At 47.9% G+C, this 25,449-nt stretch overlaps 16 protein-coding genes across 16 annotated transcripts; 8 read left to right on the forward strand and 8 right to left on the reverse strand.

Annotated features, from left to right (window-relative positions):
• Positions 1-123: 123 nt before the first annotated feature.
• Positions 124-1,195, forward strand: FPRO_07160 (uncharacterized protein; the record flags this gene model as incomplete). Its single annotated transcript, XM_031227846.1, has 3 exons — positions 124-174; positions 223-532; positions 582-1,195. 3 exons carry the CDS (start codon positions 124-126, stop codon positions 1,193-1,195), a joined length of 975 nt encoding a protein of 324 aa, XP_031078242.1.
• Positions 1,196-1,229: 34 nt separating this feature from the next.
• On the reverse strand, positions 1,230-2,096 carry FPRO_07159 (uncharacterized protein; the record flags this gene model as incomplete). The annotated part of the gene is made up of 3 exons (XM_031227847.1): positions 1,230-1,545; positions 1,593-1,885; positions 1,932-2,096. The coding sequence occupies 3 exons, from the start codon at positions 2,094-2,096 to the stop codon at positions 1,230-1,232; spliced, it is 774 nt and encodes a 257-aa protein (XP_031078243.1).
• Positions 2,097-3,140: 1,044 nt separating this feature from the next.
• On the reverse strand, positions 3,141-4,200 carry FPRO_07158 (uncharacterized protein; the record flags this gene model as incomplete). The annotated part of the gene is made up of 2 exons (XM_031227848.1): positions 3,141-3,688; positions 3,735-4,200. 2 exons carry the CDS (start codon positions 4,198-4,200, stop codon positions 3,141-3,143), a joined length of 1,014 nt encoding a protein of 337 aa, XP_031078244.1.
• A 545-nt stretch (positions 4,201-4,745) lies between these two features.
• Positions 4,746-5,322, forward strand: FPRO_07157 (uncharacterized protein; the record flags this gene model as incomplete). The annotated part of the gene is made up of 2 exons (XM_031227849.1): positions 4,746-4,869; positions 4,916-5,322. The coding sequence occupies 2 exons, from the start codon at positions 4,746-4,748 to the stop codon at positions 5,320-5,322; spliced, it is 531 nt and encodes a 176-aa protein (XP_031078245.1).
• A 1,180-nt stretch (positions 5,323-6,502) lies between these two features.
• Positions 6,503-7,387, reverse strand: FPRO_07156 (uncharacterized protein; the record flags this gene model as incomplete). Its single annotated transcript, XM_031227851.1, has 1 exon — positions 6,503-7,387. The coding sequence occupies one exon, from the start codon at positions 7,385-7,387 to the stop codon at positions 6,503-6,505; it is 885 nt and encodes a 294-aa protein (XP_031078246.1).
• Positions 7,388-7,861: 474 nt separating this feature from the next.
• On the forward strand, positions 7,862-8,283 carry FPRO_07155 (uncharacterized protein; the record flags this gene model as incomplete). Its single annotated transcript, XM_031227852.1, has 2 exons — positions 7,862-7,904; positions 7,952-8,283. The coding sequence occupies 2 exons, from the start codon at positions 7,862-7,864 to the stop codon at positions 8,281-8,283; spliced, it is 375 nt and encodes a 124-aa protein (XP_031078247.1).
• Positions 8,284-9,327: 1,044 nt separating this feature from the next.
• On the forward strand, positions 9,328-10,607 carry FPRO_07154 (uncharacterized protein; the record flags this gene model as incomplete). The annotated part of the gene is made up of 2 exons (XM_031227853.1): positions 9,328-9,388; positions 10,084-10,607. 2 exons carry the CDS (start codon positions 9,328-9,330, stop codon positions 10,605-10,607), a joined length of 585 nt encoding a protein of 194 aa, XP_031078248.1.
• A 295-nt stretch (positions 10,608-10,902) lies between these two features.
• On the forward strand, positions 10,903-13,842 carry FPRO_07153 (uncharacterized protein; the record flags this gene model as incomplete). The annotated part of the gene is made up of 1 exon (XM_031227854.1): positions 10,903-13,842. One exon carries the CDS (start codon positions 10,903-10,905, stop codon positions 13,840-13,842), a length of 2,940 nt encoding a protein of 979 aa, XP_031078249.1.
• Positions 13,843-14,034: 192 nt separating this feature from the next.
• On the reverse strand, positions 14,035-15,228 carry FPRO_07152 (uncharacterized protein; the record flags this gene model as incomplete). The annotated part of the gene is made up of 1 exon (XM_031227855.1): positions 14,035-15,228. The coding sequence occupies one exon, from the start codon at positions 15,226-15,228 to the stop codon at positions 14,035-14,037; it is 1,194 nt and encodes a 397-aa protein (XP_031078250.1).
• A 527-nt stretch (positions 15,229-15,755) lies between these two features.
• On the reverse strand, positions 15,756-16,631 carry FPRO_07151 (uncharacterized protein; the record flags this gene model as incomplete). Its single annotated transcript, XM_031227856.1, has 1 exon — positions 15,756-16,631. One exon carries the CDS (start codon positions 16,629-16,631, stop codon positions 15,756-15,758), a length of 876 nt encoding a protein of 291 aa, XP_031078251.1.
• Positions 16,632-16,982: 351 nt separating this feature from the next.
• On the forward strand, positions 16,983-17,639 carry FPRO_07150 (uncharacterized protein; the record flags this gene model as incomplete). The annotated part of the gene is made up of 1 exon (XM_031227857.1): positions 16,983-17,639. The coding sequence occupies one exon, from the start codon at positions 16,983-16,985 to the stop codon at positions 17,637-17,639; it is 657 nt and encodes a 218-aa protein (XP_031078252.1).
• Positions 17,640-18,178: 539 nt separating this feature from the next.
• Positions 18,179-18,521, reverse strand: FPRO_07149 (uncharacterized protein; the record flags this gene model as incomplete). Its single annotated transcript, XM_031227858.1, has 2 exons — positions 18,179-18,219; positions 18,269-18,521. 2 exons carry the CDS (start codon positions 18,519-18,521, stop codon positions 18,179-18,181), a joined length of 294 nt encoding a protein of 97 aa, XP_031078253.1.
• A 317-nt stretch (positions 18,522-18,838) lies between these two features.
• Positions 18,839-19,178, forward strand: FPRO_07148 (uncharacterized protein; the record flags this gene model as incomplete). Its single annotated transcript, XM_031227859.1, has 2 exons — positions 18,839-19,015; positions 19,065-19,178. 2 exons carry the CDS (start codon positions 18,839-18,841, stop codon positions 19,176-19,178), a joined length of 291 nt encoding a protein of 96 aa, XP_031078254.1.
• Positions 19,179-19,743: 565 nt separating this feature from the next.
• FPRO_07147 (uncharacterized protein) lies at positions 19,744-20,761 on the reverse strand (the record flags this gene model as incomplete). Its single annotated transcript, XM_031227860.1, has 4 exons — positions 19,744-19,847; positions 19,901-20,367; positions 20,417-20,581; positions 20,631-20,761. The coding sequence occupies 4 exons, from the start codon at positions 20,759-20,761 to the stop codon at positions 19,744-19,746; spliced, it is 867 nt and encodes a 288-aa protein (XP_031078255.1).
• Positions 20,762-21,057: 296 nt separating this feature from the next.
• On the forward strand, positions 21,058-21,692 carry FPRO_07146 (uncharacterized protein; the record flags this gene model as incomplete). Its single annotated transcript, XM_031227862.1, has 2 exons — positions 21,058-21,398; positions 21,446-21,692. 2 exons carry the CDS (start codon positions 21,058-21,060, stop codon positions 21,690-21,692), a joined length of 588 nt encoding a protein of 195 aa, XP_031078256.1.
• Positions 21,693-21,939: 247 nt separating this feature from the next.
• On the reverse strand, positions 21,940-25,300 carry FPRO_07145 (uncharacterized protein; the record flags this gene model as incomplete). The annotated part of the gene is made up of 2 exons (XM_031227863.1): positions 21,940-22,078; positions 22,146-25,300. The coding sequence occupies 2 exons, from the start codon at positions 25,298-25,300 to the stop codon at positions 21,940-21,942; spliced, it is 3,294 nt and encodes a 1,097-aa protein (XP_031078257.1).
• Between the last annotated feature and the right edge of the window lie 149 nt (positions 25,301-25,449).

A 25,449-nucleotide genomic window follows, 5' to 3' on the forward strand; every position in this document is an offset into this window, starting at 1 on the left:
ATCGCGCCGACAATTATAGAGATTCCGCACATGTGAGGGGCAGTCCCACGTGACAGCAGTTTTAGTGGTTTGCCACTTGTCAAACCTTCTCCATCTCAAACTTGCACTTGTTTTTCTCCAATTATGACGAGCCACATGCACGCGACAAGCTCGCCTGACGTGGCCGGTATCATTGTGAGTGAGCCTAGATATATTATTTCAATTATTCTAACCCTGTACGAGAGTCAGATAGAGTCACTCCAACGCGATTTAGCGCATTCCAAACAACTATTTGAGTCTTGCTACAAACAGATTCGAGATGACATGCAACAAACACAATCTCTTATCTTGCAGCTTCTGCAGCAGCTCCAACCCGCCATTTCCCGAACGAATATAGAAGCGTCACCAAGCTCGATATCGACCGACGACGAGCAGGACGAACGAAACGAGCGATGGATAGAGTTGGAGGGAATGTCTTGCCCGCACCCAGATTGTGAGGGCACTGGGCAACTTTATAATCGGCCGGACAACTTCTCACGGCATTACACTAAGCGTTGGTTTCACCATAGACCCGTCTAAGCATGATTTGACTCGTGATACAGATATGAAATGTGGTGAAAAGTGCGGTATTTGTAAAGAAGATATTTTGTGGCAGTATGATCGACAACGTCATATTAAAGAATGTCTGAAGCCCCGAAAACATGCCGATCTCGCTATGGCTAGACAAGAGTGGAGATCCGCTCTCCGAAAGGCCCGCGAAACTCTCTTGTCTCATGATAGTTTGGCTCCTCGTGGGAGGCCCAAGAGACGCAGCAAAAAGCGGCCACGACCCCCGAACGTGGCAGAAGCGTTGCCACGACATCACAAGGCTTCAAAGCTCAACGATGGGTCCCAAATATTGGCCAGTGCCAATCAGGAAGAACAAAATGCAGATGGTTTATCAAACTGTCCGGCCCGTGATATTTCCAGTTTGCACGTTATCTCTGAAAGTCAATGTTTTCCCCGGCGTCATGATGTCTCGTCCACGGTCCCAGTTCCAGCTCAGTTCAGCAATGGCTATAGCGGTGAAGATTTTTCAGGCGTTGATCAAAATCAAGACGTTCCCGAGCGAGCTCCATTCAGCAACTTTTATACGCTAGATGGCCCTTTGGGTATAGACAATCAGGAACTTCTGGATTTAGTTTCACAATCATTTGGTACAAACAGATTTGATTGACTTTCTTTTGCGCTCTGTTATTTTGCAGGTGGTTTCAATCGTCTAGGTTCGGCGTAAGAGCACCCTGATCACTGGTGATGTTGTCGGCTCGGTCGTTGGCTCGAGGTCTTGTTTTCGCTTCCTCTTCTTCTACCGCGGCAGTAATAATATGGTTTGGGGTCTTGATTGCTCGATTAAATCTTGCTCTGATTGCGAAAATCGTTCCAGCCATCATGTTTGTTATGTCATCCTGCATTGTAGATGGGAAAGGCATTGGTTTCCAAAATGGTGCTTCATCGCCGCAAGCAATTCCGATCATTATACATATTCCATTCGTTATCTGCCAAGCGCATCGGGCATCAACTAACGCTCTGAATTTGTCAGTCACCACGACCATTTGTAGCAAATCTTGACTTACAAACCGCCAGCATCTATGTCATGAGAGCGCATATTTATGTCGTCATGCTGCAGGGCGTTATCGGATACTCTCAATAGTGTGTTTGGTGCCTCCGTTGCTCCCAGATGGTGAAGATGTGAACCAGAGTAGAAAGCAGCCTTAGATTCACTCGACCAGCAGAAAACGGTCACAGTTCGCATTCGTGCGTCGTCTTTTCGGTTCACGATACAATGCTTAGACCGAGTTTTGCCGAATACTCGACAGAATATAAAGGTCGGTTCCCGCAGCAGTGGTTTGATAACGTTGGAAACGAGCTGGTATGGGTTAGATGCAGTCTGCTCCGAGAATAGCCTTACTCACATCATTTTGCAGTACTCCCCTAAAAAGGCTGCGTCCCTCCTCCGAGTAGAAATTATACCTTATGTTAATAATGTCTTGAACTAGAGCACCAATACGCGCATCTTGGTGCACCGAGAAACCTGCTGTTGATATTTCTTCAGTGGCACGGGCGATATCTGACGACATTGTTCCTGAGATGTTAAAGAACGACGGAGTTACTGCCCAAAATGCAGGATGGCAAGGCGGCCTTATAGTCACGTGATTTTAGATCTTCCTCATCTTATCAGTCTATCAGCTTATCGATAGAAGCTTCCCTCATACCTCATACCTCATGCCTCATACCTCATACCTTATACCTCATACCTTATACCTTATAACTCATGCCTCATGCCTCATACCTTATGCCTTATGTCTAGTGTTTCTACCCTTCTCAACATCATAACCACGTCTAAGCCCTTCTAATGCTCAGTATCACCATCCCATTATGCAGCTAGTAATAATCCCGGTAGGTCCCTCAAGTGCAGGCCGCTTCATGCAAGCCCGACTTGAGACCATTTGCGAGGCTACTTGTAATGCAAGAAAAACGCTCTCTTGATATTGAAGTATAAGAAATGGGTCGTCCTGAAGATGTGTTCAAGGCCAATTCCACATGAATCGCATTTTATATTATTACGCAAATCAGTATGCCATACACTCCAAACGAGAAAGACCAGCCGCAACAGGCCGGAAATAACCAAGATGCAAGTACGTCAAGTACTTCCGGTGACGATGCATCAGGTAAATCCCATGGCCTTTCATTTCGTTCGTTGATTCTTACAAGCAAAGGAACCCGCGAGATCGAGGGAAATGACCCCGTCACAGAGGAGCAAGGGGCAAAAGTGGATGTCGTTTACGTGGATAAGACAGGGTACACAATCGATTCTGCTAGCTCTTCAAAGTAGGGATAGACATTGAAATATAATGAAGGGTCCCTGACGGCGAGTGTGTTATACCTGGCCCAAGCAGAAAGCCTGATTTCATATTCCATGTAACGTCTTCTCGGAAGCTCTTGCTGCTAAGTGACATAACTGCTGGCTCAGCGGTTGGGGCAGTAGGTATGATGATCTTCAACCAATTTGAGCGAACAGTAATTGGGCCGGTATCATGACGTACAGAGTTCCTGCTGAGGTGTATCTGTCCTTGGCTGATAAAGCCAAGTTCGACCTTATAAATCAGCTCAGCTCTAGCCTTTCACAGTTTACTTACCAACAACCCGAGGACCAGGCGACCGACATCGTCATGACATACAGTCCAATCAAATCTGAAGCTTATCACCCCTGGAATATCTTGGGGTACACAGCCGTCCTGTTCCTTGGCTGCCATAGCTGACTTTTGCTGAATTATGTCTGGGAGGTCAAATCGTTTATAGCCATCCATGCGGTTAGGAATGGCATAAATTTCCTCGGTATTAAAGTGTTCAGTCAGACTATCTCGAGTCCATCTATTTCGGATTGCGTCGTAGCGGTTCTTCGGGGGACTGTTAAGTATATGGGGCACTGGTTTTCCGTTCTCCCTTACGGAAACAAATTTGAGGAACTCTGGCTCTTTGAGAGTGTTGGTACCAAGAGCTCTGCAAATCTCATTGTACTTATATTGTGGGTGTCCATATGCAACAAGAAATGGAAGATATAGGGCCTGTGATGCATGCTCCTCAGGGAGAATTTTCACATCCCGAAAGTATGACTTGAAACGATCTGGCTCTCTCTTGTAAGACACCAGAGACGCATAATCCAAAGGTGCTATTTATTTTTAGTAATGAAAGAATAGTCTACACTGATCACTTACAATAAAGTAGTACAGCTTCAAAGGCCCGATGCCGTAGCTTCAGGTAAATTTGATCCATCAAGGCAATCACACCTCGTACAAGAGAAGCGTAATTGCGGATAGTTCTGACCAAACATTGCTGAGAGGCACGTGCCTCATAGTTACGATGGGCCGTGTCCTCGTCTTTGCGGCTCTCTACGCAAAAGATCGCAATGTTGATCAACTTGCGTAGATTTTGAGGCAAGGCGCCGTCCAGGGACACAAGGTCCGAAACCCATGCATTGATATCAGCTGGAGTTGTAAACCGGAGACGTCTTCGGGCCTTTTGCCATTCGTCCTCAGAATTGGGTAAACGCTCCCCTAACGCCTTGAAGTGCCTGTCTCGTGGTTGTCGTCGTGATCGCAGGTCCGGTTGGGAGACTTGGAGCTGAAATTGGATCACGGAACCCTGTTCCGGGCCAAGCGAGGGGAGTTTGCGGCTCATCATACATAGAACTAACTGTATGAGCACAAGTAAGTGATGCAGTTGAAAATGAGTGTTTCTCCACGACAGGAAGTGATAGGATGGCACTAAGATGAATGAGGTAAAGGTTATGAGGCAATGAGGCGTGAGTTGTGAGGAATGAGGTGTGAGGCATGAGGCATGAGGCATGAGGTATGAGGCATGAGGCATCATGAAATAAGGATCAGCAATCTTAGCTTCTGGATATGGATCACGCTCAATCGTGATCCCAAGCAAGACTAGCTTACTCTGTGACAGAACGCAAATCCCCACTCTAAAACAGCATGGGAGGGGTGTGTGCTTAGAGTTAACCTACTTGCAACAGCGACAGCTACTTAAAGGAATGTGCAACCCGACAACAAGGCAACTACTTGCAGGCCTCACCGACACTGGTTCGCAAAAGGCTCGCAATTCAAGCCTTCCTTTCCGAACAGCCACTTCATGATCTCTTCTCAGACCTCGCAAGCCTTGGGTCGCGGCGCATACGACACAACAGGCTGTCCAAAGCCTCCACCAAGACCTAGACCATCATGAGAGGGGCCGTTCTCGCGCTATCCATTTCTACAGCAGCCTTACTATCTTCCTTGATTGCCATGGCGGCCTTGGTTTATCATCTTTATCTTGTGTTAAAGAAGACCAGAAAGCAACTAGACGGTATGTAATATACGCGTCCGGGTTGGCATGTACTAACAACATCAAGACGCAAACATTACTGAACTAAGCCCATGGAGGGTTTATAATATTTACCTCATAGTGCATGATCCTCAAACCTGGACCAAAAATAGAAACATTGCTCATGGCCATGCTGAGATACAAGACTCCAAGAACCACTGCACCTATAATCTCTATTCCTGTCTTTGTTTTGAAATTACGGGATTTAATAAGGAAACGAATGAGTTGTGCGATATCGGGAATTCAGAAACGGATGTTATCGTCGTTAAGGATGCCAGGAAAATCATACTTACCGGGGTTATAGTTGATGAGAGGTGTTGGCGGGGAGCTAGCCGTTCACTTGTGAAAATGAGATTACCAACAAAACCGATTCCTGTGGATCCCCTGGACTCGTCGGGGGGCATAGAGGATCCATGGGTTGCCTTTAGCAGATGAGATAACGGCATTCACACCCCTTAAGCGTGGAAAGTCCTGGCAAATAAACCCTGTCACAACCTTTGGTTCCTCGTGCTTGTGCAAACCTTCATATGAGACCATCGGTGAATTCTCCAGGCCATAACCCGGGGCTGTTCCAGTCAGAGAAATATTTAAGACCCTGATTGTCTCTTATATCTTGAATCATATGTCCTTTATCTCATACGCAAGGTAAGTGGTACTTGCTTACTATTGTATCCTCTACAATCCTAAATTTGAATAGCTACAACAGAACCGCAGCAACTCACCACAAAATGTCCAACGCTTGTGCTCATCAATTCCAAATGATGAAGTCAGATACCAATCTAATGCAGTGGATCTGCCAGCGCTGCCACTCTGGCCCTCATTGGATGATCTGGGAGTGCAGGTACTGTCAGCTACATCTGTGTCGACCTTGCACTACGGCGGATCCCAACCCTTCGATTGACTTTGCCTGGGGGGGGTTCCTATGTATGCGTATCTTCCACAAGGGAAAATTACATAAAGGTAAGACACATTAAAGTTTGAATTGAGTCATATTCTGATATTATTTAGACACTATGGGCAAACTCGAACAGCCAACGCTGGAGCAGTGGGGACAATATCTGAGTATATGTAAGCCTGAGGCTAGCAGGGAAGAATTTCTTGTCTATGTCACGCCTGGGTTCGAAATGAAGTGGTTGGCATCGACGATTGGCTTTATGAGATGACGAGTCAAGGCTTCTGTGCCGACTTTGCGCGAGTCGTCAAGCACTTACATCCCCATTTATATCCCATGCATGGTAAGATGCGCACACCAGAGACGGGCAGTAAATGCAGGCTCTGCCGTCATCGAGAAAAGGAAGAAAGGGAGAATGGCCATCATGTCTTACTATTCACTCCGTGGAATTATTCAATTCATAAAGAATTACAAGGCTGAACAGATCTTGATTAATAAGTAGAAAGTACTACATTAAAGCTGGCGAGAAAGAAATGAGAATAATAGGCAGATTAGCGAAAAGATTGTATAGTGGCAATAAAGACCGACATGAAGAAGGACTGGACTCTCCATGCAAAAGAAAAGAACATTTGCTCTCCACAGCCGAATTATTAGCTAGCACCAGCTTCGGGTAGTTCCTGCCGCCAGTAGTTGAGAGAGTGGAAATTGTTTATTGCAGTATGATCAGTCGAACTTGGCTGGCTGTTCAATTGGAGTGCGCTTCATGGGCGGAGCTTCGTGTGGCTGGTGACTCGAATCCGGAAATCTCAATGGGATATTGAGTAACTGGCTAATAGGAACTTGTTGTCCATCGTCTGGCGTGCGAGGAGGGTTAATGTCAGCCGTTTGTTGGCAAGAGCCGACGGAACCCTCTTTGCTGCTGAGATCGACCAACATCATGCAAATTTGGCCTTGTTGATTCTCAATTACAGCGAGGTCTGCACGTATGTCTAAGAGTTGTTTGTAGACATCTTCGAATCCGACGTTCAACTTGTGTTCGATTCGCTTTATGCCGCTGAGGACCTCCTTCAGCTCGTTGTTTGGCAGGCTAGTAGCACATGGAGATGTCTCCAGGTCATCAAGTACTTGCCAGCAGTGATCGGCAAGTGAAGCTTTTTGGTCGTAGGCAATGAGTTGGCCTCGTTGTGACAAGGCAACGCCACAAGCCACGATAAGCTTTGTTGTCGTGTCAGCCCAAGGGTTGAATATAGGAAGGTCAAGTCGACGCTTTATGGCATGAAGAACATATGATTCCACAGAGACTGCTTCTGGCAGCCTTGGGGGCAAGGTCAAGAAGATGTTGCCCTGGCGAGATGCCCGTTTCAGCCGGAAGACTTCAATGTCGTTCTGGAGATCGGCGTTCGTGCATCCTCTCTTTTGAAGGGGAGTATCCATCTCGAGGTACATCTCGTTCCGAATATAGACAGCAAAGTTGTAAGGATCAGGCTTCATCAAGTCGATAAGGGGATGAATTGACTCTGGATCGGGACCAAGGAATGAAAGAAGGTTAATGGTGATTATCTGCCGTTCGATGTCACACCGAACAGCAGGATTTTGAAGGGGATTCATAATGCAAATCGCCTGTCATTCGCGACAGAGAGGAGAAGTTGGAGGAAGGTCAAGAGGAAAGAAGATGGTCGGGGGATGGCCAGTATTTGTGACAGATGCTCCATTGACCTGGAGCTGCTGAAACATGGAACAAGCAACCATGCTGCCGTGGGAGATGACGAGGTTTGCAGCTGAGATAGGACACTAAACCAAGAACACTGAACCAAGAGTTCTTGCACGCCCCCTCGGACCCGCACGTCGATCCACGCCCTTGGTGGCTTACAACCCTGCCGCTGATAGTTCGGACTCACCCTTGTCAGAGCCGAGGAACGCTGCCGTTGATGCGCTCTTGGCCCTTCGGTCACTCAGCTCTGTAGTGCAGGGGCCGCTCATCTACAACAGAGGGACGTTGCCCCAACGGACGTGTTTTGATACGTATCTACATTATTCTCTTAACCAGTAGTCTCAAACGTGTTACTCAAAATTCGAACCAAAATGGCGTTCACTCTTATGACTAAAGAAGTATTTGATGAGCTTGGTAGGCAAGTCTTTATGCAGAACAAGAGTGAGACTAACAGAGTATAGAGAAACAAGGTATTATTAATGGGAAAGGCTTCCATTTATCTGGAAGACTGCACCATCACATCAAGGACCTGCACAGTATCAACAAATTCAAGTGGCTATCCACAGATATTATTGAAGAACCGGTTTCCCGATGGGACCTGCGGGAGAACAGCTGCATGACACTTGTCTCATGCAAGAGTGCCAAGAACTCGCATATTGTTCCTCCAGATGAGGATGTCATTATTGGATTATTTAATGAGAAAAAGAAGACTTACTTTGGGCTTAATGCTTCGAACCCAGGAGGGGGGTGGACTTCGCTGCCAAACGTGCGCCATTTGATGTTGCCGCAGTAATGGGGTATTGTTGGCTGCACTTAGCAGTCCTTGACAGTTGGCATTGCAGTGGGTGGTGTGATATGGCTGCAGACAGCAAATGCATCTGTGTTAGTGGTGATATGCAGCCTCATGGTCGGGAACCCTGAAAGTTCGTTGGCTCTGTGGGCTCGATGATACTCAAACGATGAGGCAATGAGGCAAGGACGAAACTGAGGCATTCCGGGGCAGAGATCCATGTTAGTGGCTGGGGGCGAGACAAAAGTAGTTACATAGATATGCAGCCTCATGTCAGGAGCCCTTGACTGAATTGTTAAAGAGCTGCAGATTAGTCCCTACAGACCCTCACCCTCACCACCAGGTATAATTGGTTTGTACGAGGTACACATGGGGTTGGACGTGGTGCTTGCGGTGAACAACAAGACCTCGTGGTATCATGACTCGCTGTTCATTGGCGACGTACTTCGAACTCTCTCTGGACAGTTATCTAAAAGTACATATAGCCTCATGTCCAGAAATCTTTGGAGATTCGTGATACAGGTCAAACTTACACTTTACCTTGGTCATTCTTCTCGGTAGATATGACTACATGGTATTATATTTTACCAGCTTCTTTTGCTGGCTACGCTCCTGGACAATATAGTAAGTTTCAATCTCCCCTCGGAAGGAGGATATCTAAGAGATAAAGAATCCGCAGAGAGAGGCTCTGAGTTTCTCAGAATGTTCGGTGGCTTTCCAAATGACAGCTGTGTCTACAATGTCCCTCACGGGGACATCGGGAAATGGAAGAAGGACTGGAGTGTCTCATTGTTGGGTGCAAAAGATGGGATTACAGTGATGGAATGTCGGTACAAACGTAGCCTCAAGGTCAGGGACCCCTGAAAGCTCATTAGCCTGGACAGTGCTCAGCGTCCCCCTCTTCGAGCTCAGGCTATTATACAGTCTCGCTACGCCATAAGAAATACATAAATAGCATATTACGCTGCCTCTTGTCATTTCTTCTTTTTGAATTGCCAGTCACGCTGCTTATATGCTTTCTTAATTATCACCCTCAAGCTTACCACCATGGCGCAATCTATACCAAAAGACCAAGCATTTATTACTGCCTCAATTCTTCGAGAGCTTGGTAAGTTTAAGTGCTTAGCATATAGCGGTATGCTCTGATATCTTTAGAATTCATTTCACCTCAGTCCTCCCCAGTTGTAAATTACAGGTCTTTATTCATCCCTCCAGGACAAAGAATCCATGTTGTCCAAAGCAGTGTCGCTACCATCCAAAAAAGATGCGGCTGGGGTCTCATCTCATCAAGGGAATCCAACGGCGACAGTATCATTATTGGGGCATGGACAACGCAAGGCACAAAGAGGTACTGGATAGGGTATATCGCTCAGAGTTATGTCACAGCGTGGACTGTTTTTTAGAGCCTTGTTGTAAATGAGGCTTTGGGCGAGCCGCGACCCATGTTTCTTGGAGGGAAGGGAAACGACTGCCGGGCGGACCATAATCTTAGTTGTTGCCTTATACTCGCTGTTCGCTACGAGTTTCGTTAACTCTACTCTTGTCTGCCATTCTCGACTCTCACTCCAGGTGTGAATAAATCATGTTGCCGCCAAAACCCCATGCAATGTAGTAGCTGGCGGTAAGACCATGGTGTTCTTGATGCAGTTGCATGAAGGCCCTTGATCTGCGGCCTCTGAATCAAATCCTGCAGCCACATCACCCTTCAGAGCGAGGCTCTGGCGGTGAAAGTTAGAGAGATGAATGTTATATGAGGTGCTACCATACCGAGAAATTTTGTTGTATGAGCTTCACTTTCAACAGGTTTCTCTCCACCAACATGGACTCAGTACCTAGTAAGACTCTCTCCTCCACTATGTCTACGCAATACTGACAGCCCTGATGGCTCTCTATGCTATCCTACAACGATTGATGGCAACAGCGGTACATCTACTCTAAAGTTGATAGTATTCGGTGCCAATGGCGGAATCGAAGCCAGAGAGGCCAAGCAATATGCAGAGAACATACCAACTGAAGAGGGCAAAGAAGGTGCAGAGAGCGTGACTACAATTAACGAAGAACCTGATATGGAGGCCAGTCAGGACACAGATAACATACCAACTTGCCACGATACTCAAGAGAATTTTCAGTTCGCAGAGGGCGAACAGAAGGCAGAGAGCGTGACAGTAATTGACAGCGAACCCCAACCTGGTTTAATGGAGGCCGATCAGAAAGCAGCAACGATCTGTCTCAAGGTCCAAGACAGACCTGAAGACAAAATAATGGCTTGGGTGCAGGGTGTGAGGGATGCCACCAATACTTTATTAGATAAGCCATATGAAAATTAGTTAGCGAAAATTCAAGATGTGCACCAGATTGTGACTTCCCAGGACGTTAGCGCTTAAAAGTGGCTCGACGCAGCACCGCCTCAACGCCGTGGCGTACGGCATGGTGCGGGGTAATCTTATCAGTCGGGTGATAATCCAGCTCCGTGCGTACAAGCTGGTCCGAGCATCCCCGCGCGCTCGGATCCCCTTGTCTTAAGCAATGGGTACATAAGTAGCGGAGTGCTCCCGTTAAAAGACGCGCCGTCAACGCAAGGCCGTATCCGCTTTGCACAGACCAGCCCATCTCAGCAACACAATGTCCACGTCTAACCCTCCAATGCCAAAACAAGACTCATTAGTTGAACGACTGGAGGAGTTTTCTTCAGGCTTCAGTGCACTATATTGCGCGCTCGCTTTTGATCTTTCTCAAATAGAGTGCCAGTCAAGTAGGGAAACGCGTTCCCAGTCAAAAACGCCAACGGAAACCCAGTCGACCGAGCAAATAGCTAAGCAGCGCGAGAAATCGGCTTACAACATACTGAGGGCAGTCTTCCAAGACTTGGATAGTTTAAAGGTTCAGTTGGAAGCAATAACGAACGATGTCGAAGCTCGAGATACCATCAACGAACAAGTCATAAAAGAAGCAACGAGCGGTCTACAGATGGGCACCCTATCAGATACTGGCGAGGTCGCAGCCACTACACCAATCGGAAGCCCTGAGCAAGAGACGTCGTCCCAATCTCAGGCAAGCGGAGCCCCGTCGCCGACATCAGACGACCAGCCGACCATGGGATCAGAGGATGTGGCCGTCCAACCAGAAGGCGTTGGTGAAGCCGTGGATACACAAGTCCAGCCCGAAGCCTCTACAGATATGTCGGAGGGCCAACAAGCCGTCGAATCAGAGGACGTGATCATGGGCGAGAGTGAAAGTGCTGACGGGTCACCATCACATTCACTCGAGGGCAACGATGACGACACGGCCCATCACACAACCCCAGAGCCAACTACACCAAGACTAAGTCAATGGGTTAGCCTGAATACGAGACCCTGGAGCTCGTCCACGGGCAGCGGCAAGGCTGTGAGCGAATCGCTTGCTTCTGCTGTGGACAGTTCACCAGCTGGCTCTGTTACGACTCACATCACTTGGCCAGACAGCTCCACTGGTGCTTGTGAGCAAGATACTCCTATGTCGGGCGCTGAGGGTACAGATGATGACCAGTCACGATACTGCCCGGCTGGAGGCCTTAACGCAACACGAGCTGAGACGGATATCATCCAACCGCCGCAGAGTCCTGCAGCCAACGAGACCACCAACTTGGCAGATTCTGTGGTCGATATTGAGGCTTATTCTACCCCTCGGACGCCGCAGGGCCATGCAACCAACGACGAGGCTAATTCTCCTGGTTCCAGCCAATCATCAGCAGCAGAGGACAACGACGTCCAAGGAGATGCTGACCAACGGGATACTGGACCTCGAAGCAGATTACCAACTCTATCGCTGGCCGATATGGCAAGGCTTCCTTCCAAGATTCAGGAATTAGAAGCCCAAGGCTGTGCACAACATATCTCGGTTCCTCATGTTGATGTTGAATTGGAAGATGTGAAAAAATGTATTGACAAGGGAGATTGGAGATGTACAACCTGCGAATACAAAGTGGACCGGAAAGGCGAGGGATACGTGTCGATCTATGCAGACGTGCCGAAGGACCAACCTTTGATTGATTGGCCAGGCTTCAGTGCACAGTTCAATCGGCCGACGACTGATGAAGCCAAGGCTGTATTTGAAAATACCGTCCAGAATCCACCAGAAGGGAAAATTCCTTACTACATCGGACATGCAGACATTCTCTCTGAGCAGCCATTAGATCCTGGGCCCCTTATTACTGGGAACCCTGATTTCATTGACATACACACCAACTATCAGCACATTGGTGGCCATCGCTCAGGAAATCGTATTCACTGGGAAGACTTTACTCATCTAGATGAAACCGACGAGGGACCAGTATGGCGCGGCCTGCGATCCTTTAACCAGGTTTACTTTGGGACTGGATACAAACTGTGGTTAGTGATTGCAAAACATCACATAATCAAGTTTGATGCATTCGTCAGAACAACGTGGCAATGCAGAGAATGCATAGGCGGGATTTCGCACAAATGTCTCTTGCTTGCCCCCTCGAGTCTTGAGAAGGCAGGCATTGACTTTCACATCTACGTTGTTGGACGTGGAGAGGCTGTCTGGACTTTGCCTGGGCAGCAACATAGCATCATCAATGTCGGCCATTGCGCTGCCCGGTCAATGAATTTTCTATACCCTGGCGAATCGATTGATTTCAAGAAGCTTGCTCACTGTCTGGATTGCGATCAGCATCCCCTCAGCATCCAATATGGCATCCCATTAGTGTCAACAGAGCCCGACCGGAAGCGCAAACAACAAGCGCATTCCCACTTACCTTTGAAGAAGACACGCAACGAGACTGCTCCCCAACGAGAGCTCGTTAAAATCAAGGAAGCGCTACAAGCAGCAAACCTAACTTATCGGCCGATAGCGATCGACCACGAAAATCCATCCGTCGCAGAAGTCAACGTCTATAAGCTAGCGGCTGCAGTACGAAGCACACTCGCCATAGAGCAGTTTATTGAAGTTGTGCGGCAATGCAGGGACCCGGAAATCAAGACTCAACTTATCCAAGCGCGAAGTTCCTTGGAAGGAGCTGTCGAATTAATGAAAGCTGCAGACGATCACACAATGGCCCCAAAACTTCGCGTTCGGCTTGGTCAATTGAATCTTAGTCAACAAGCTGAAAAGGAAAAACCGGGCTATCGGAAAAACCACAAGGGCGGCTTTCTCGACGAATTTGCAGCCAAGCATGGATTAATAAGGACTCGACTGAAACACCATCTTCAAGAAGGAAAGAAGTGGACATCGGTATGCACGTTGCACGATGGACTACTGCCTTTTATTTTCTTGAAATCAGAAAAGGCTCTTGGAATTACTAAAGAGGACTGGGTAACAGCCACTCCCGAGGAAAACAATAAAGCATTCCACAAACTCCTTGATGATAATTATACAAAGAACCTCTGTATAGCAGGAAAGGCACTTGAAAGATTGCTTTTTGGAGAGTCGGTCAAATTTCTTTGGGAGAAGAATGGCTTGGACCCAGATGCGCATAACATCGATGAGTTGCTTAAGGAATACGAAATGGAAGAGGCGAGCGCTGCCCCAACTGACCATGGTGCACGCGGGGCAATGGCTTAGTCATTTGGATCTGTAAATCCAACTTAGTCATCATGGCATAATACAGCTACCCTAGACAGAGCAGATGTTTTGCAATTAGCTACCCTACACATTAACTTCTTTTCAAACTTAGCCCATGGCAATGTCTTGACTTCCACTCAACCCTTCCTTCCTAACCATTATACCGTGGTGTGCTGCGAGTTGATCCATTCTTCATTCTTTTTCTGATGAAATGTAAAAGTTGCGGTAATTTTGACGTGAAGCCGACGTATAACTGCGAGCTTTTCCTAAGCCAAACAAGATATAAACTCTCGGTTTTAATGAGCAAGCACGACTGCTCGGCCAGTGTGAATAAGACGTGGCTGCTTCATCAAGTGGAATTTGAACACCACTAGGCTTAATACAGACTGCTGATTGGAGTGGTCGTCCAGACAGAGTAGATATTCGACAGAAGAACGATTCCCATGAGCCACTGAAAAGAGTGACATTGCGCAACACAAGTTGCTGAAGCTGATGTCGTTCAACGAAACTTATCAAGTCATTTTCTGTTGTCCAGAGATGGCGAAAATGAACCCGCCGAATGTGTTGCCATTGTAGAGATCCCAGAGCTATCCTTTGCTCGCTGATATGCCCCCCAGACTCTGTACCCAGAACAAGCTCATGAAGATTCGGAAACGACTGGAGAAAGCTCTGTACCTGATGGTGCTCATAGCCGCGTACCACTAAATTACTGACGTCAAGAGATACGATATTTTCATTTGTTACTCTCCATTCGCCATCTTTCATGTCTAGGGTGCTCGGGATGTCTAGCCCAGTGATCTGAGGAAAGTTGGGGAGAACTGACAGCAGCCGGTATGCAAGATCTTCGACTCTCGCTTTGAAGAAGGGGACTATCCGTATCTGTGTACGAAGTTCTTCATAGTGGTCATTCCTAAGTTTGCCCCATCGCCATGCATGTATGTGAGACAAAGTCAAGCTTGTCAACTTTGGAAACATGCTCAATATCCTGGTTAGACTGCAGACGTCGGTATCAAAGGTGCGGCTGGCCTCTTGATCAATGAACTGCCTGTAGGCGAAGTAAGCATGCATCTTTTCGTGCTCAGATACATGCATAGGACTGAGAGTCTGTGGATGAGTGCTCCATTCATCAAGAGATCTGAGCTGTGGCCAGATGGCATGATGAAGGGTTAAATGCCTGACGAAAGACGCTGAGGCTGGGGATCGCTTCTGAAATTCGTAACATTGGTTCAAACATTCCACTGTGTTCATGACTTGAACACGATGGAACAGGACAGGAGATGCGGCGTATGCGAAAGCTCGGCTCACTTGCCGCAAGTGGCTTATGTCTGAGGTAGTGTCTAGATTGCGGGCAATTTCGGTCACGAGTTCTAGAGGGATAGCATCCATGATGTCTTTGAGTAACAAACGTCTGCTCTACAGGTGATGAACACGACTTTTAGCTGCTGTATATAGCCATTGAGCCGTAAGAATACTGCTCAGCGGTTCTGAGAGCCTCCGTTGGACTTTTACAGCAACCCCTAAACTGAAACCAGACACGCGAAACGGGAAACAAACAAAGGTTCCTGAATGGAAGCAGCTTTCAAAAACAAGAAACGGATATAAAGCTGAAGAACGACATCAAGGCTGTAGGCAAGTTGGAAATAAGGCTGAAGTTAATGCACAGCCTGTTGAGGTGTTGTAAAAGACTTTACAGGCATCTCTCATGGCAGGATTGATGTTCTCAAAATTTTATTCCGTACATTGAGCTGTGTAGTTACTAGCTAGTCTATGATAAAGTGGATTTTCCCACCAAAGATCAAAGCTGCACATCAGGAATAACAAATTTTGGAGAACAGGGATAGCACATCTGGGTTTGAAACACAAGAAGAGGCGTAATGCCCTTCGCTAGACGATACCCGCTAACACGTAGCTGCCTACTCTCCTGAGATCTCCGAGCTATCACTGTATGCTTGGTTCTCTTTGTACCCTTGAATTATCTCGGCCATTTCGCTGGATCGGATTTCCTCCTCAATCTCCTTGGTCACCACAGCCCCAAATTTCAAAAGAACACTAGCCACTGCCGGGAAATCTCGAATAACGGCATGATACAACGGCGGCTGGTACAAAGGCCCGATGAGATGAGGATTAGCCCCATGCTCCAAAAGAACTTGGGCACATTCTACGTGGCCGTGTGTCACGGCGTTCATCAAGGCCGTACTTCCTTCGCCAGCTTCTAGGGGTGTGTTTCGATTATCGATGTGGGAAATGCATGCCTCTCGTGTGCTCTCGGAGACAAAATTGCCGTCATCTTTGTCCAGTAGAGCCTTGACGATACCAAAGCCATCTGTATCGTCTTGAGTTGGTACCTCTGCGAGAATGTGGAGAGCGGTGTTTCCAAGCCGATCTTTCTCAAGAACATGGGCTCCGTGCTGGATAAGATAGACGATGGCTAGCACTTTGGATCCTAAGAATCGATCCGAAGGTGTGCGCAAGAGGAAGTGAAAGACACGGTCTCCCATTTGCCAGGGCATAACTCGGTTCAATTTGGATCTTGGATTCATGTTCAGAGCATACATCATTCTGATTCCTTGAAGGCATGCTTGGTAGACTACCCACGAGTCGGCCACTGATACGACGAATCCCATCTCCGAGAGATGACGAACCCGAGGGATATTGCCGGCAAGAACCGCATGGACAAGGTCATCCGTTGATCCATGAATTTCTTCCGAGCTGTGGTAACAGACAATGGGAATATCGCCGACCAAGGACTCGTTTGAGGAGGAGCTGGTGCTGCAGGATGTAGACGACATGATATCAACAAATACAGACGTAGTTTTGAACGTTTGCTCTGGATTTCGATTCTGAGGCTATGCTGCTGATTTTAAGCAAATATATCGTGCTATTTAGTGTTTTCTGCAAACTGTTTTCTGTTTAGGCGCTTGCTTCAGCGGTTGGCAAACATTCACCACACCACCTTCAAACTCGGCGCTTCCCTGGATTAATGTTCTAGAAATAGTATACCAAGGCGAGACTCACAAACGGGATTGGTTAAAGGGAATAAGAAAGCTTCAGTGATAAACCTCTCTTGTATCCTTACGTTCCAATCGCCTCCCACTGCCCATACAGTCCCTTTATCTTGAAACCCCCAAACCTCCTTGACCATGTCTTTTATCCAGAATAGCCTCACCATCGGTGATTATAGCATTAGATGCGTCCTCTTCTTGTTTGAGATCGCTGGATTGCTAGCTGTCTTCTTTGGCATTCCTTCTTCATTTATCTACTTCGCCTGGTTCACGCAACAACACCTTTCGCCTGCCATCAACAGTTCTGACGGCAGCACGCTTCAGTCGCGCGAAACTTTTATCACCCTGGTTTTCAATGCTGGTTATTCGCTCATCGTTATATGGGGGTCCATGCCCTACTATAGCCTACGGGGAAGCCTGTCGCACCGGTTTCGTACCTGCACAGCAGCCATCTTTCTCCTGAATTCTGTGGTGTTGACCGTGCTGGATTTACGTTTGGAGCTTTTCATGAGAATATGGTGGTTTCATTTTGAATCTAGGGATCAAATGTATCTCGCGAAGCATTGCCAGGCCATGGCTGTTCTCTTTTGTGTTCTTTTAGGTTTGGGTCTGCTCTTGCTCCAGCTCTTAGTGTCTTACACCATGGCCTACGGCACCCCCAAAACCCCTGGTGTCCTTAAGCAGATGTTGGTAGACTTGAAGCGGCTTCTAGAGTACTATCGGATTGGAAGGTTGGCAGAGTCTGATGATAGCCCTGAGACCCAGAAGATCATGGATTCGGAAGTATTGCCGTAGCTCTGTGGAGAGAGATATCTAGGCTCAGCTTCCCACCAGACGCATTGACAAATAGCCACCCATGGATTCAGAAAACAGGTTTCGGAATGCAGTAGAGGCTAGAGGAAATTGTTGTATATAGATAGAGGTATGGCCTACAATATTTTCTTCCTGTCGGGGTCATACTTACATCGCATGTTCACCAATGCCATACGACACGCTTGAGAGTCTCCATGTTGTTGCATTGTTCAAAAGAAAACTCTTGAAATTCAGATGCAAGAGATTATTTAAACACCTGGATAAAGCTTACCAGGAGGGGAAAATCAATTGGATTGATCACGATGACTTGGTGGAAGAGCTATGGTTGACGGTGCACGAGGCCAACTGTAAGTGGCCAGCCACTCCAGGTACGAACGACATGCTAATTTAGGTGCAATATCACAGCCGAAAGATACAAGTCATTATGTCGGCGTTTGCGGTTGCTTGATTGCAAGACTTGATGATAAATTCGGTTAGGAAATGGTACTCGATATCCATAATAGTATATGTACATGAAATCTTTACCCGCCATATTCTTCTTGAGTTTTGCATGCACAATGTACTGTGTCTTGTCAATACTAGCTTTAGTACCGCTGATGGAGATTACTGACTGTCCTCAACTTTCTGAACTCTCAACTCCAATGCTTGAATGGCGATGGTCAAGGCTTTGACTGAATCTTTGATCTCTTCGATAAAGGAAGCAGCACCTTGGGTATCAAAACCTGCTTGCCCTGGAGCGGGTTGCTGCTCTTGGAAGACCACGACCAAAGGTCGCTTCCAACGTTGGTCGATCATTCCGCGTGGACGAGCAGAGGAGGACACCGGGGTAAGAGGAACACTCCCCTCAGACGTGCTGGAATCCATTATGGGCAGGTGGTGGCGAACGAAAACAAGAATGAATCGCTTGTTTTTGCCACCTTGCTCTCTTAAATATACAGAAAGGAAACGGCGGCTTGTCCTTTGGGTCGCATCGCTTCATGAACACCATTCCGACTTACCCAAGCGCTTTGATGCAGCCTTCGTCACATACTAGCAGTGAATGAAGAAACCAATGGAAATCACTTGATAGCAACCTTTTAGTAATGGATGTGTGGAGCATGAGTTCTTGTACGCGGCATAAAGAGCTCATGGCAGTCTCCCAGTATCTTCCAATCCTGAACAAACAGAGAGCACTGTTCAGAATGTCTCACGAAACTCTGATGCGATCCTACCAAGATAGCCTCTACACCATGTTGGGCTCACTTCGTCAACTCGAAGGCCACTTGAAAAACATACAAGCAAGGACATTTGAGATGACTGAGGAGATTTCATACCTTATCTCTGACAATCTCAGTCTTCTGGATAGTGTGAACAGCCAGGTAAGGCGCGCAAGAAATAGACACTAAAAGTAATACTGATGGCATCTAGATTCTGAAAACTTCTGAGAAGGAACCAGCAGCCCCGAGCACTCCACTTCCTCCTGCAGCACCATGGGAGAGTTCGGAGTCTCCCAGCCAGTCTGATAACAGTGGTGCAATGTAGTTCCAAAACGAACCGGAGGGATGCACTCGAAAACAGTGCGGCTATACTTAGTGCGAATAAAATACATAAATTGAATGCTCCGTCTCCGGTGAACTCTGCCTTCTGTTTCTCTACACGCCTTGAACTTTCAAACACTTGAATATGCTGCCTGTTCCGACGATCCTTTTCTCACACAGTCAGTCAGTCACACATCGCAATGTAAATCGCGACGATACCACCAGAAAGCTAATAGACGACCTGAAACGAAGGCTCGATGAGCTGGATACAAAGATGGAAGTTTTGATGAGAAAAGTTGGGCCCGCCCTTGTGAGCAATATCTGGGAAGTTAGTAACATAAGCTCTAGGATCGCATCAGAGTGCCTTTCAGTCCCGCAACACCGAAGGCAATGCACCGTGGCGGACATGAATGAGAAGCATGAGGGGTATGTTGCCTGAAGCAAAAATGAATGTATTGTGAGCGCAGCTCTAGACGACAAATAACCACATTCTTGAAAACAATATCGAATAAATGAGTGACCTTGAGATTGCTGTCAGGCATCTATCCTGACTGAATAAAAAAGAGCGACTAGAACAACCAGTAAACGATGACGAGCAAGTGTACACCAAGGAGAGAACTACCAATAGTATTGGCAGTGCTTGTGACGACAGCTAAATTAAGCTTCGAGTTGACTGAGATGGTGTGAGTGAATATGAAGATGCAGGGTGCACAAACTACAGCTTACTCTGTGTTGCCCGGGGGCTGATAGTACCGATAGAACCAATCGTACCAATCGTGACATTCTTTTGAGTCTTCGTGTGAGTTTGAGTAGACGTTTTCGTGACGGCTTGCGTGGTTGGCGTGTTCGTAACGATGTGACCAGTTGCGAAATGCATATCGTGTGTGTGGGTTGCCGACTCCTGGTTGCGAATCACCTCATCGGTAATCGTTATGGTCAAGGTGGTGACAGGCTTCGATCCAATCAAGTTATCAGTGATATACTTAGTTACGGCGGTTGTAAAGGATATGCCTGAGTGAGGGTCTGGTGTTGCCAATGGAAATGACGCTGTAGTTGGTATAATGTTTGTCACGCTTTTGTCCAAATTGGTCGTCTCGCAGACGACGGCCAGGGAGGGGATGGCAAGATCTACATCTGAATGGCCACCAGTGATCAAGGCACGGGCACATGATAGTGTTTCACCGGCGCATTGACTGCAAGTATGATGAATTCTGGATTCCGTGAGGAACACTAATGACTTACAATGTGATGTATGCCTCGCCTGATGGGGACTCAAGAGGAACAACAAAGTTTACCAACCCTGCACCAACACAAGTGGGCGGCTGGAAGGTGTAGGTGATAGGCAAAAAGCTCGAATTCTCGAAATGGAGGGAAACAGAACAAGGCCCTGCATGTGTGTCGGTGATCCTAGAATGTAAGTCGCCGAGGTAGTAGTTGGCCAGGACGCACCCCCTACCTTGCCGAAATCAAGGAAAGTCCCGCCTCCAGCCCAACGGGGTTCAGAAGACACATTGACGAATGATCCGCAAGACTGGCTGCATAATGAACCAGCAGCATGAGCTGATTGAGGAGAATGAAGTTCTTCATTTTAGGAGAGCAATGATCGAAGGTAGTCTCATGACGAAGTCAGGATAGACACAGACACCTTTTAAGACTTGATCACATACAGAAACTGTTTCAAGCAAACCGTAAATACAATCCCGAAACGGAATACATCAAGTCCATGGGCGCTAACAGCAGCGCTTACACAAAAGGTGCATTCATCCTTGGCGCCCTGATGCTCAGCTCCATCCTAAAATAGAGAGAGCTCGACGATGATAAAAGATCAGAGCGCCCAAATCATCAGGTCCATCTGTCGTGCAAATTCAAGACATCAAGCTGTCATGTTTGAGAACCAGAGCCAATGGAACAGGGCGCCTGGGCCTGCGGGGACTTATACGTGGACACAAGTTCCTCAGAAACCAGATCCCGCCCTCAGCAACAACTACTACAACACCCAACCATCCAACTGCCCTGACGACTGGAGTCACCTCTTTGACACCAATCATCAGAGGGAATCCTCCTCTCATGAGCAGTTTCAGTCAGACCAGACCAATGATCACTCCTACTCGAATTTGCTTCCGTCCATCCCGCCCAGTGTCTCACCCATGGCTACTGGTCACATTCAACCCTGCAACCTGAACATTGTCCTGAAATCAGATCAGGCCGATACCAGTGCTCAAAGGTAACACGTGGACCCAGTATACTAGAAACAAGGTACTGACTGGATAGCTCTGAGCTGCGTGCGCGACTCGAGCGCCTAGAACGAATCCTTGACGGACTGCAAGCGTCTCTCGCTGATCTAACTAGAACGGTAGAGACGAAATCGTCCGGCTTCGAAGAGGACGTAGCGAATTCATTGGGTGCAATTACGAAAGGGATGGAGAAGTTCTTCAACCGGTTTGCAAGCCACTTGGAAGATGAGGAAATCAAATTGGCAGAAGCGCGGATCACTCAAGTTGAGATGGCACCCATGTGATGCAGCCATCATGCGGGTAGGCGTAGGTGGGGTAAAGCAGGGGTTAAGGTAGTTCATGTATGATTAATTGAACTGGATTATGATAAGAAGCTGAACCAATAACATTGGTTACCAACTGGCTGGTACGGTCTCCCATTGGCGACTCCAGCTCTTAGTGTAGGCTACAGCATACGATTTATCCACACCAAAAAAATCCAACACGCTAATTCTTTCCCTTTTTGTCATCGTAGGGCTTGCCGATCAGTGATTAACCGCAGTCGTTTCGAGGGCGGTGGGCCCACTTCTGAGTATTGAGAATTGTAATCTCTTTGTTGGGAGTAATGATCTGAGTTCCTTGAATACTGAGAAGGTAATGAATCTCGAGAATGCTGGACAAGCCGAGAGTCCTGAGAGTATTGGGATCCAGAAGTTTGCGATAAGTACGAGGTTCGGGTGCGAGGCGGTTGGTCCAACCTCATCGTCCCTTGGTACTGTTGACGCATTTGAGGACGCCTTTGTGGCCTCATCCTTCGGATTGGCGGGACCGGTTCAAATTTCGGGGAATGTGACATGCCTTCAGGCTTTGACGCAGAAGCACCTTCTATCTTCCTCGTGTCTTCCACACTTGCCAGAGCTGACGGACTTGTCATCCCGGCTGGAGTCAGAGAACTCGAAAATAAGCCCGTCCACGGCCACCCAGTGCGAAAAGTCCGGAGGGAACCTTGTTTTCTTTTTTCCCTAGGCTTCTCAACCCTTTCGGGCCTGTTCGTCGGTGGCCAGGCCGGCAAGGGGGAGTTTGTCGCTGGTTTCCATCTAAATGACGGTTGTCGAACATGGGAACCAACCTTTCTCCTTTGAGAATTTGGTGACAGCCCTGCCGTAGTGTCCCTTCGTGAAGGGCTCATCGGGCTCCTTCTCGTGAAGTGGTGGTGTGCGCTAAGGACCTCGGCTATACTTGTGGATGTCCCTCCTTCGACCACATCTGTCGCTAAAACGCCTTTTTCTGCTTCCACCGCGGTGTTCGTTGCGACATTCTGCCTTGAAGTCCAAGCTTCCGCGCTCGTGGCCGGATGTGCGGACTCGAGGTTCATTATGGTTCCCTGTTCTCCGATTGGCTGGTACCTCTCTAGAAGCCTCAGAGGGTCAGGATTTGACAAAGATGGTGTGGAAAATCTGCCGGTGCGAGTCTTGATTCTCGATGGGAACCTTTCAGAGAGATGGCCCGTTGTTGAGAAATCTGTTTCATCAGCCTCTTCCACAATTCCATGTTCCTCAAATGGTTTGCTGACGGAAGGACGAAACGGATTGTTAGTGAAAGGGCGAAATGGATTGTTACTGACGGTGAAACGAAACGGATTGCGACTGGCGAATTGGTCAAACGGACTTTCGTCATATGAACTTGTGGTCCTCTGTGGTGGTCTTGCCAGCTGAGGTTCTCGCAATGTGCTAGGGCCTGCCAGCGAGGTTTCTGCACTAGTCCTATACTTACTGAAAGCCCCGCTGTGAATAGACGTGTCTGCAGGTGCTTTTGCAGGCAAGAAACCCCGCAGTACAAGCTCAGGCGAGCTAGCAGGGCGTGACGAGAGCGTTGAAGCTGCTGGTGGGTCACGTCTGGCAGCCCCAGGTTCTCGTAGCGTGCGAAGCTCCTCATGCGTGTCACGCTCAATACCATCTTCCAGATCCTGGCCGTCACCATCTTCATGCGGCTGCGCTCCATGATCTTCCGAGAAGAAACGTGGAGAACGGCGCATCCGTCGAAATATCGTATCCTCATCGATCGGAATTGACTGATCTGCGTCCTCACCTGCGCGACTCTTTCGCCGTTCTTTCACTATGCGGCTCGATCTCGGTCGCAGAACGTTCACCATGGATTTTTGCTTAATTTTGTCCTCTTTGTCTATCGCGCCTGTTGGCGCGTCCCGACCCGTCTCGGGCATCCCACCTTCCTCCCGGTCTGTAGCAGAGTAGAGGTCTTCGTTATCGGATAGGCTCTTATCTTCGCCAGGCAGGTGCCGCAGGGTGGGTACCACAGGACACTGTTCACCACCTAGATTGCTCAAGTCGTTGGTTTTGTCAAAAAATGCATCAATAATGTCCTGCATGACGAATAGCGTGCTAGGTTTCCGTCCTCGATTGACAGGACCGTCCAATTGAGGAGGGAAAGCTACTGATTGGAGGTTTATGTAATTCTTAGTGAACGGGACCCCCCCACGCCAGTCAGCCGGGATTCCTGTTCGCGGAACATAATCAGGCAAGAAAGTGTATTCGGTTGCACTGTTGAGAGTGTCCGCGATCTTTGTGTTATTAAATCCGCAGCTATGCGCGAGCTGCGCGAGGTATCGGATGCGTGATCTTTCAGGAAATGAAGGCATGGTCTCCCCTCTGACATCTTGTCGAGGGCTGTTTGCCGTGAGCCGCGCAAAGTGCCTTAACGCAGCAATAAACAGATGTTTGTAAGCACCGTATTTGGTGGGTCTCCCTGTAACCAACTGAAGCCTTGAGTCGGCGACTTCGACGTAATAAGTACCTGGATCAGACCAGTGGTCCCCCAGACTCTGATATAATGTCGGAGTGTCCTGCTTATTATCCTCAAGAGGTACCATGAAGTGTCCCCTCAAAAACTTGGCACCCAAAGAAATGTACTTCATATTTTCGTGGAACGTCTCGAGGCTCGGAATGATGACCTGTACCGAGAGCACTTTGTCTCGAACGAAATCTCTCAGGTCCAGGTCTTTCAGCCCGCGGAAGAGAGTTCCGTCAGTAAACATGCGTTTTATAGCAAGCCTATCAATCTCGCTAGTTGACGGTGCCCGAAATTGGAGACATTGAACAGTCTCCAAATCTACAGCGGCATTGACCTGAGGATTGTCGCCAGTGATGTCCTTCCACACAGAGAGTATATGGCGTAGATAATGGCAAATCTCCTCATCAATATGCAGGGCCAGGTGCTTGTGGATGTTTCCCAACTTGAGACCACCAGTCACGCCTGGAAATCGTTCCAAAGCATCGAGGTCGTGTACAAGCGGCAGGTTTTTCAACAAGCCTTTCAGGCTAACATGTTTGCAAGGCGTCAAACGCGCCCGGCACTCCTTCTCTCTCAACTTGTCCTGGCTTTTCATGTACTTGCGGACAAGCCGATAAATTTCGGCATCCGAATAAGGTATCTCGTGCGAGGTGTATTCGACTTGATCCTGGAGGACTTGCTGGCTTTCCCAGGATGTGGACAGCTGGGTGGGGAACTGTCGCCAGCTACCCTGAACACAGTACAACCTTACCACCCACCATGACAGTGGCCGATTCTGGGTCAAAGCGCTCAGTCTGTGCTTCCCATCGAGACAGGCTATGGCATGACCTGAGAGAAGAGGATATTTTTTTTGCTGCAAGGTGGACTTCAGAGCCCGTTCTGTAACACCGAGAAGTGAAAGAATAATTCTCAAATCCTCGGGCGTGACGATCCCTCGTAGGTGGTTGCGTTCGTCGAGGGGCCTGCGCTCCGTTTTCTCGAAATATTTCCACATGCGATTCACGGCATCATGGTTGATTTGTCGGCCTATGCCGTAAGAAAATATCGAATCGACCGGACACCGGACGATACCGACTAACTCCATTGTCTGTCGTCCGGCCTCCATCGTGTTGCTGGCGTTCCATCAGAATGAGAAAACATATGGATATACATATTGCATGCCACAGCTTGATTACCAAGTCATTTCAGAAGGTCTATAGTTATCATGGCGCTTAATTTGCATTATCTCCAGGGGCACAGTCTTTTTTTGGGCGT

This window comes from Fusarium proliferatum (genome assembly GCF_900067095.1).
Source record: "Fusarium proliferatum ET1 genome assembly, contig: FPRO_scaffold003, whole genome shotgun sequence".
Taxonomy (NCBI): domain Eukaryota; kingdom Fungi; phylum Ascomycota; class Sordariomycetes; order Hypocreales; family Nectriaceae; genus Fusarium; species Fusarium proliferatum.